Below are 10262 nucleotides of genomic sequence, written 5' to 3'. Positions count from 1 at the left end.
GTGCTTGGTTGAAACTTGGACGGAGATTGCACGGCGTTTGCGACGTACCAGGTTAGTGTGGTCCTTCCATTGCCTTTTCAAATGTGTGCTGTCGTTTTCAATAAGTCTGACATGTTTTGGCATGTACATTGTTTGTGTGGTCCAAGAAGAATAGAAATAGTAAACAACGTCAGTGGAGTTAGAAAATGAATTAGGATTTTTAATTTAAAAGTGAAATTGAAATGGAGTCAAATTTAATTTGTATGCTAGTTCTGCTCTAATGTATGCATTATAATATACTACAGATGTCTGAATATTTTGTTGTTCCTGTGTTCCATCACGGGGGAAAGTTTGTGAGAGATAGTGGGGGATATATGAGTTATATGGATGGTAAAGTGAAGAGGTTCCCACCAATGGATTTGGATTATGTGAATTTTTTCGATTTGGTTGTTTTATTTAAAGAGTTGGGTTATGTTGAGTATAAGGAGATGTATTCAATAGTCCAATTTCCAATGATGATGAGGGGAGGACAGCATTTGACTCATATAATGAAGACACTGAGTATGGTGAAGTGGAGTTTAAGGTTGGACAGATGCTTCCTACAATGGATGTATTCAAACAAGCTCTGAAAGACTATTTTGTTTATGAAGGTAAGGATGTTATATACATTAAGAATGAGAAGCAAAGAGTAAGGGCTGCATGTGCTGGAGAATCTTGTCCGTGGTTGATATTGACTTCTTGGAATAGTGCCAATAGGTGCTATCAAGTGAAAACTCTATTTAATGAGCATAACTGTGGAAGGGACTTTGGAAGCAACTTAGCTGACAGGGCCTGGGTTACATCCAAATTGGTGAAGAGGCTTCTAACACAGTCTGATATGAAGCCGAAACAGGCTATAGAACACATGGTTGAGGAATACAATGTCCATGTCAGTACAAAGATGATTAGCAGGGCATTGAAAGCTGCACGGGAGGTTGTATTAGACAATGAGAGAGCTCAGTATGGAAAAATTCGGGATTACCTGATGGAGTTACATAGAAGTAACCCTGGTTCAATAGCACTGATGGAGGTTATTCCTCAGTCTGAATCTCTCCCTCTGTTTGATCGGTTGTACATATGCATGGAAGCCTGTAAGAAGGGGTTCAAAGAGGGGTGCAGGCCTTTAATTGGATTAGACGAATGCTTTTTAAAAGGATATTATGGTGGACAACTATTAAGTGTAGTGAGTCAAGATGCAAACAACCACTTTTATGTGGTGGCCTTTGCAGTGGTACCGAATGAGTGCAAGGACACTTGGAAGTGGTTCCTGACTCTGTTGGCTGAAGACTTGGGAGCTGTTGGACAACATGGGTGGAACTTTATCTCAGATCAACAAAAAGTAATATTTATTGACTTAATTTTCCATTATATGTACTTCTATTGACTTAGATTCGTTGTTAGAACTTCCAGTTTTTGAGTATGAATTGGATTGGACTGTGTTGACAACAGGGGCTGGAGTTGGCAATGAAGGAGGTCATGCCTAACGCACATCATAGGAATTGTGTACTTCACATTTGGAAGAACTTCATCAAATACTTCAAGGATCAGCAGACAAAGCAGCTTCTATGGGAATGTGCTAGGCAGACAACTATCCAGGAATTTAAAGTCTCAATGGAGAAAATGAAAAACATTAATCAGGGAGCATGGGAATACCTACAAAGGTTTGATCCAGCTGTGTGGGCAAAAGCTTATTTTAGCCATGGACCGAAAGTAGACAACATCACAAATAATATGTGCGAGGTGTGGAACGCGAAAATAATTGAGTATAGAGGAAGACCCATACTAACAATGATAGACGATCTGAGGTGTTATGTCATGAGGAAGATGGCACTACACAAGAAAAAATTAGAAAATCATACTGGAAAACTAGCCCCAGTTCAGCACAAGAGGTTGGAAGAATTCATCAAGCCTAAAGCAAGTAAGTGGAGAGCTATTTGGGCAGGTGATAGTGATAGAGTCCTCTTTGAGGTTCATAGGCAAGGACACAAGGTTGGGGTTAACCTTGCACAAAGAACATGCACCTGCAACGTTTGGCAGTTAACTGGTATGGTCATGGTTAGTGTTAAAATGTATCTGTGACTTTATCTTAATATGCATCTAACTAAGTACTATTTCCAGGCATGCCTTGTAGACATGCAATAGCAGCAATGTACAAAATTGGTGTGAATCTTGAAGACTTCGTGCACACGTGGCTAACAATGGACTCGATCAGAGCTACTTACGCCCACACAATGAAACCAGTAAATAGTGAGGAGTATTGGGAGCCCACTGATGCCCCAAGGCCATTGCCTCCACCAATCAAATGACCGGCACATCGACCAAAGGTAAAGAGAAGAATCGATCCAGTGAAAACTGAGATAAATCCCAACAAGGCAAAGAAAATATTTGAAGTCACTTGTAACAAATGTGGCCAGAAAGGCCACTACTATAAAACATTCACCAATCCTGCAATGGATCCAAACTGGAAACCAATGACCAAAAAAGAGAGGAGGGCAAATGGAGCGAAGAAGAAATCTAACTCAGTTGGAGTTGATGTCTGTAAGAACATAACCAATCTGCAGGTATGGAACTAAGTAGGGATCGATTTGTCTTTAAAGTTAAGTGGTTAGGGGTTTAAATGTCTCAATTTATTTTGGTCATAGGTTTAGTTGGCTAAAAAAAAGTATGGTAATGTTCATTTGTTGTATATGATAGCAGGAAGGAGGACATGAAAACTGCAATGAGGCCACTAACGTGGCTGGAGTTGGTGTGAACCATAAGGTTGTTTTGTTAGTTTTGTCCTAGTTGAATAGCCTTTGTTATATGTATTTAACTCTTGTTGATACTATTGTTATCATTGTTAGGAAAAAGCTAAGAAAGATAAGAAGAAACTACCAAGAGGAGAGAAAAAAACAACTGGTGTAGCTCCAGAAGGTACACCTCAAGAGATTTCTTTGTCACAAAATGCACCACAATCAGAGGAGGTAAAGTTACCTTATTAATACTTTAAAGCTAAATTACCTTAGCTTTCATAAGTTATCTGGGACTATAACAAAAATTCTTTGTAGGTCCAGCATGCTACAAATCCAAGTAACATTCAACAAGGGCCATCTGATATAGCTTTCACAACTCAATCCAATCTAGCCCTAAGGTTAAAGAACCCTGTTATCAGGCCCCCACCTCCACCAACCCAATTTGTGCAATCAAGTTTCATGCCCACACCCCCACCAGCACCAAGGCCTACACTCTGGTTCAAATCTCAACTACCACAAGGTCCAGCACTTACGTCCCATGCTTCGGCAAATCCTACTCATGGCCCAATAGCTTCTCCGACAAATCCAACAAGTGGAGGTGATGCAATATCAGCAGAAACAATGGCTGCTACAAGCTTGGGAACTGCTTCAAGGATTTTCAAATTTGTGCCTACTCCCGAGCTCAAGCTTCCAGGATTAAGGCCACCTAAGAAGATGTGAACTTGGAGTACCTTTCGTTGCTGTTTTGTATCTTAGCTACAAGCCTTTAGGACACATGTTTTGCTTCAAAAAAACTTATATGTTATGCTACTTACTACTACTGGTTTTAGGCATAGAACTTTTGGTTGAGATCCCTATATTTTGGTTATCTGACTCAGGGCCATGTTGCTGCCCATATTTTGAATGGCATATTATGTTTTAAGTTGTTTCAACAACTGTACTTTTCCTTAATTATCAATGTATTAACATGGATCTTTCTTTGACTATAGATACTTAGTGTTACTTAGCTAGCATGTATACTTGTTAAATTTATGTCATAACATATATGCCATTATCTATCAATATAGGGATGAAATTTAACATATTCATCACATGCCATGGTTCAAATTTTACAAATTCAACACAATAATTTCTGCTTCATTCATCATCAAAAGTGTTGTTCACAACTCAACTTAGTGAAATAACGAAATTCAGCTATCAAATTCCTACACACTTGCTCTAAACAAGCTTGCAATTACAACTCCACCCAGAAATGCTAACAAATTAAACCCATACCTAATACATCTACTTTCACCCATTTTCAATCTGCAGTAATCTAACTGATCCTCCAAACCAATTAATCTTTCTTCCAACTCATTAACTTTGTTATCCACCACATAACCATGGCCTTCCAATCGATTCTGCTTCTGCTTTGATGCCCCAAATGAGACAGCCTTGTTAGCATCCTCACCACATGAAGATACATAATCATCTAGCCATGCAAAGAAGTTGCAATGCCACTTTCCAGTCTACAAAAATGTTTAACATTTGTTATCATCTGTGGAATAGAAATTGAAAACAAAAAATTAGCTAAACCCTCAAAAACTACCTTGAATTTTGGGCAGCGAAAGAATAGTCTGTCTGGATTCTTTACTGTCCCTGACATGAACAATATTGCATGAGAACCACAATAACAAATTGGGGCAACCCATTTCTTCATCCTCGTAGCTCCAGCACTCCCACCAGAATTTAGGCCCCAGCCTGAATTGTCTCTGCTTCGTGGGTTTGATGATGAACAACACTCTTCATTACCAATCATGGTCTCCTAGGGTTTGCATTTGGGTTGGGAGAAGAGTGAGAGATCAGCAACGTTGAATCACTTTCAAACCAATGTGTTTCAGTGAAGACTAAAAATGAGGGATAGAACGACCCCTTACCATTCTCTTATAGCACATGGTCTCAGACCACTAAAACGACGTAGTTTTAGGTCACCAAAGGGGGACAAATCGACCCCTGTCTATTTTCTAATGGCCACGTGGAACTTAACATACTATTAACCTCCAACTCAGCAACGTTAACTGACACGTTGGCAAGTTCCGTCTATTTTGGTCAGGGAAAATGACGGAAGGACCGGGAAGTCTCACATAAGTATGGGACAGGGACCGATATGTCCCTTTTTTTTGGACAAGGGCCGTGATGTCCATCGAGAAAAAGGACAGGGACCGGGTTGGGTGTTCACTCCCATTCTTTCATCACGTAACTTCAAATCCTTCCAAGCATGTCGTGGACGTTTGTGACAAGAAGCGACGGTCGTTATCTACTGCTCTATCACACAATTTTTTCTCTTTCTTTAGTGCATCATCCTTAACGACATTGTTGAATTTCCTTCGTCCGTAACTTTGCCGTCCTTCCTAACATAGCCAGCGCCGACGTCATCTCCTGTCCTCTCACTCAATCCCTCTTTTTGGCGTAGAATGGTTAGTTTGGTTATTAAATTTTGTCATTAAAAAATATATCTTTATTTAATTACATGATGGAACATATATTCATATATAAAATATAATATAATAAAATAAATCTATTCAAAGTACTTAAAAATATAATTAAAATCATGAATATACAAATATAATAATAAAATTTGTACTCTAAATAAGTAAACATATCTTTTATCATATATGAATTATTTAAAAAATAAATAAATTGTTAAAATTAATAACACAAGTTAAAAATGATAAAATTCGACTATATTACAAATATTTTTTATAGTATTTTTATTCTTTTAATTTTTAATTTATTAGTACTTTATTATTTAATTAATGATTAAACAAATTATTTTCATGAGAAATTATTTTTTGTATTATCTTAAAAAAGAGACCAATATAACCGTTTAAAAAATAATATAAAAATGATATTTTAAATAAAAATAGTTAATATTAAAAATTTTAAATACAAAAGTAAATTGTATAGATATTTAAGATATAAATATGAAATACATGTCTAAAATAAATAAAACAGATAAAAATAATTCTTTATTTCTCGTGAGTATATCTAAAATAAATAAAATAGACAAAAATAATTCGTTATTTCTCATGAATATTCTCATTTTATCTGTTTTATTTATTTTAGGCATGTATTTTATATCTATCTCTTAAATATTTATACAATTTATTTTTGTATTTAAAAATTTTAATATTAAATACTTTTTATTTAAAATATCATTCTTAGATTTTTTTTAAACTGTTGTATTGGTCTCTTCTTTAAGATTATACAAAAAATAATTTCTCATAAAAATATTTTTTTTAATTATTAATTAAATAATAAAATACTAATCAATTGAAAATTAAAAGAATAAAAATACTATAAAAAGAATACGGTAAGAAAATTAAATTTTATCATTTTAAATTTGTATTATTAATTTTAATAATATATTTATTTTTAAATAATTTATGTATGATAAAAAATATATTTACTTGTTTAGAGTACAAATTTATTATTATATTTATATGTTCATGATTTTAATTATACTTTTAAATATTTTAAATAAATTTATTTTATTATATTATATTTTACCTATGAATATATATTTCATCATGTAATTAAATAAAAATATGTTTTTTTAATAAAAAAATTTAATAACTAAACTAACCATTAATTATGTTGGTAAGAAGTGATCTACGGCAGAAAGAGGGATAGAGTGAGAGGACTGGAGATAGCGATGACGGAGAAGAACGGGCAATGAAAATTCAACAACGTCGTTAAGAAATGATGCATTGAAGAGAGAGATTGCGTGAGAGGGCAGTAGATCGCAACGACGTCAGCACTGTTTCATCACCGCCGCAGCGGCCATGATGCTTGGAAGGACCGAAGTTATACGATGAAAAAAGAATGGAGGAGCGAAGATATGCTTTAATTAACGATAGTGAAGTTTTAATATTTTAAGAAATTATATCATTACCCATCTCAAACTATAAATTATAAAATAACCCAACTATGGTTAAGATAATGGTCAATTAAAGTGTGACACATTATAAAGGATAATTTACATGTTATTTTAGAGGGGATTGAGTAGAATTTACCTAATAATAATAATAATAATAATAATAATAATAATAATAATAATAATAATAATAATAATAATAATAATAATAATAATAATAATGGTTAGTTTCAACTTTCAATGTAAAAGTGTAATTTTAAATGCAAAATCTAGTTTTTAATGTTGATATATCCGTAATAGATCAGTTACATATTATAATTTCATTTCAAATATTATAAAATCGGTTATCGGGTATATATTATAACTCGGTTCTTAATGTTATAAGATTAGTCATTAATGTTAAAATGTTTTAATATGATTTATTTGTTATTAATACAATTCAAAAATGATGAATAAATCTTAAACACTAACTCCAATTACAAAAAGAGATTCTTCCAAAAATAAATTATAAAAAGAGATAAGTGAAAAGAAAAAGATAAGAAACTGATATGAAAATTGCTTCTAAAATAGAACTTATTATTCATATACTAACTAGTGTTAAAGTGCCTTTTTAGATGTTAACTCTCCTTATTCTCTTGGGCTGCTTTGGTTCTGAAAATACGATAAGATAAGACACTGACAATAAAATATAAAAAATAGAGACACAAAATTAGTATTTTTTTATTTTGTTTGACAATAAATTAGAACAAATTATAAAAATCTAATTTATTCTCATTTTTTATTCAAAAAATTTAGAAAAAATATAATAATAAAAAGTATAATTATAAAAAATTAATAAGAATAATAAAAAAAGATTTAATTACTTTGCAGGTCCCTATAGTTTTACCAAATTTTCAATTAGGTCCCTATACTTTTTTTCTTTTCAATTGAATCCCTATACGTTAATTTTTTTTTTAATTTAGTCTCTACTGTGACAAATTTGTTTAAAATAACAGAATATTCGGTTAAAAAATGAAATATTCTCTTAATTGAGTTACAGTGCTTAATTGAGATCTCCACCATTTTTTTAAAATACCAATAATACCCTTTGCATTTTGTTTCCCAAATTAGAGAACATGACCAGCCCTAACTTAGTTTCCTATACTTCGAATTGGGTTTCTCCTCCGTCGCACTGTGCTGTCGTCTTCCGTGGCGTCGTCTTTGTCCGTCGCTGGGTGGTCATCGTCCGTCTGCGTCATCCTCGAGTGCTCTGCTCCGTTCGTTTGCCTTGCCCATTGTATCGCCTCACCACGAATCGCCTTGGCACACCGCTGTTCGACTTCGTCTTGCTTTCTGGATTGGCTCTGCAACAACGTGTGGCTGCTAAGACAGAAGAAAAAATATTGGAGTTGCTATTTCTTCGATGGAGTGAGCATCATAAAAGAGTAAACAATTTTATAAGGTTTATGAACTTCATAACTGAAATAGATTTATTCTCAGCAAACACCAATGAAATTGCAGGGTAGTTTAAGACACCAGGGCTAGCTAGACAATGTGCACATGACCTGTTTGCGTATTTGCCAAATACACCTAACTGGTTTGGCGTTAGATTCTGAGTGCACAAAAAATTAAGGTAATCTTGTGACTTGATATCATAGACTAAACTTGGGTCTAGTGCTTTTGTGGGGTTAATGTGACTGGCACCATGATTATAAGGACTTGAAGGCCTTTCAGCATTTGATGCATCTTTCAAAGGCTTCATGGTGTTGTTAACAATATAAGCTGTTGTCATCAGTGCAGATTTTATAGCTGCTGGACTCCATTGAGGATGCTTAGTCTTAATCAATGCAGCTACACCACTCACATGAGGGCTTGACATTAAGGTTTCAGAAACTATGTTGAACTTCACCCTCAACCTTGATGGACCAACATCTTCACTCCAAGCAACAAGAATATTCACACCAGGAGCAACCAAATCTGGCTTCAAAACTTCAAGTGAGAGGAAATTAGGCTCTCTTGATGAAGATGCTGCTACTAAAGGTGAAGGCCTAATCCCTAACCTTGTTCCAAGAAATGAAAAAGTTGCGGTGGCATTTTTGTTTATTAAGACGTAATTTTTGAGATCTTTACCATCGTTCTTCTCCGCATGTTTCAGTGTTGGTGAGAATCATTCCAACCCTACCTAAATTTTTCACCACATGACCCATTTGCTCTCTTGGACAAATCCCTCTCTCACAAATCGCTATCTTCCCTTTAGGTAGACATATGAATTTTTCTTTGATCATTTTTGGCTTTTTTTTAATTGAATGTGGCATGCATTTTTCCATGACTAAAGCAGAGCCTCCAATATACTATTTGCCTAAGAAGCCCTTGGAGAAAGATATATATGCAGGAGTTTTTCATTTTGAATTTCTGAATTTTGTTTGAATTGATTTTTGAATTTTTGCCTCTTATGAATTTTGTTGAATTTTGTGTGGGTTATGAATTTTGTTAAATGTTGATTGTTATTGCTGCAATGATGTTGGTTTATGAGGGTTCTTTTTCATTTTTTTATGTAGTGATGGAGCATTTGAATTTTACTATAGGTTTGTCCAAAAAGAAAATTGAGAAGAAAGAAAAACATTGAAAAAGAGAAATATATGAAAAATAAAAAATTTGAACCAACAGGGGTATATAAGTAATTTTATAATTTATTAACGTTTTTTTGACGTTTAACATTAAGAGGGACTAAATTGAAAAAAAATTAACGTATAGGGATCCAATTGAAAAGAAAAAAAGTATAGGGATCTAATTGAAAATTTGGTGAAATTATAGGGACCTGCAGAGTAATTAAACTTAAAAAAATAAAAAAATAAATTGTATTCCTCGTTAATATCTTAGTATTATTCGTATAAGAATGAACATAAAATATATTAATTTAGTATCTCTAAATATAAATATAATATTTATGTCTATATCTTATTTATCAAACATAATTTTATGTTTTTATATTCTTGTCTCAATGTTCTATCATTGTAAATAAATGCAACTTTAATGTTCAGGTATAACTCATCCCATGGAATAAATGAAAGAATCCCATGAAATCCAATTAACTTTCTTTAATGCAAAAAACTAGAATTTATTACCTATTAAGGTATCATTATTCAAGAGTTACAAATCCATTAACAAACGACAAAGTTTTAAATAGAATTTTAATTTACAATAGATCTATCGAATTAGAAAATATAATAAAAAATAATTATTTAAGAGTTACAAATATAATTATAAAAATAAACTATTAAAATGGTACTTAAAAGTTTGTATCATTAACAAAACGATCTTTAAAAAATGCTGACTATAAATAAGTCTTCGAAGAAATTAAAAAGATAACAAAAAAATTAGATATTAAATATGTATTTTAAAAAATATTTGTTGAGTAAAGAAATTAACTAAATTAATCAGTGATGACAAATATTATTTTTGGCAAGATAAATAATTAGTGTGGATTATTGATAATTGTATATTACTAATTATTTATAAAATGTTGTAGGCCAAAATTTGAATTACAGGCCAAATGAAATGAAAAATAAAACAAAGCTGGTGGGTTAGTAAATCAAATGAATCCCAATGAAAAACAA

At 32.9% G+C, this 10262-nt stretch overlaps 2 protein-coding genes across 2 annotated transcripts; one reads left to right on the top strand and one right to left on the bottom strand.

Moving 5' to 3' along the window:
• Positions 1–284: 284 nt before the first annotated feature.
• On the top strand, positions 285–2324 carry LOC112773969 (uncharacterized). The gene is made up of 4 exons (XM_025818441.1): positions 285–369; positions 465–1357; positions 1468–2062; positions 2137–2324. The coding sequence occupies exons 1-4, from the start codon at positions 285–287 to the stop codon at positions 2322–2324; spliced, it is 1761 nt and encodes a 586-aa protein (XP_025674226.1).
• Positions 2325–7796: 5472 nt separating this feature from the next.
• Positions 7797–8852, bottom strand: LOC140183310 (subtilisin-like protease SBT1.3). The gene is made up of 3 exons (XM_072231525.1): positions 8776–8852; positions 8126–8705; positions 7797–8009 (listed from the first exon to the last, which is right to left on the bottom strand). The coding sequence occupies exons 1-3, from the start codon at positions 8850–8852 to the stop codon at positions 7797–7799; spliced, it is 870 nt and encodes a 289-aa protein (XP_072087626.1).
• Between the last annotated feature and the right edge of the window lie 1410 nt (positions 8853–10262).

The sequence above is a fragment of the Arachis hypogaea genome, chromosome 3 (genome assembly GCF_003086295.3).
Source record: "Arachis hypogaea cultivar Tifrunner chromosome 3, arahy.Tifrunner.gnm2.J5K5, whole genome shotgun sequence".
NCBI lineage: Eukaryota > Viridiplantae > Streptophyta > Magnoliopsida > Fabales > Fabaceae > Arachis > Arachis hypogaea.
Note: the sequence above shows the minus strand (reverse complement) of the source record. Positions and strands in the feature narration are given on the sequence as shown.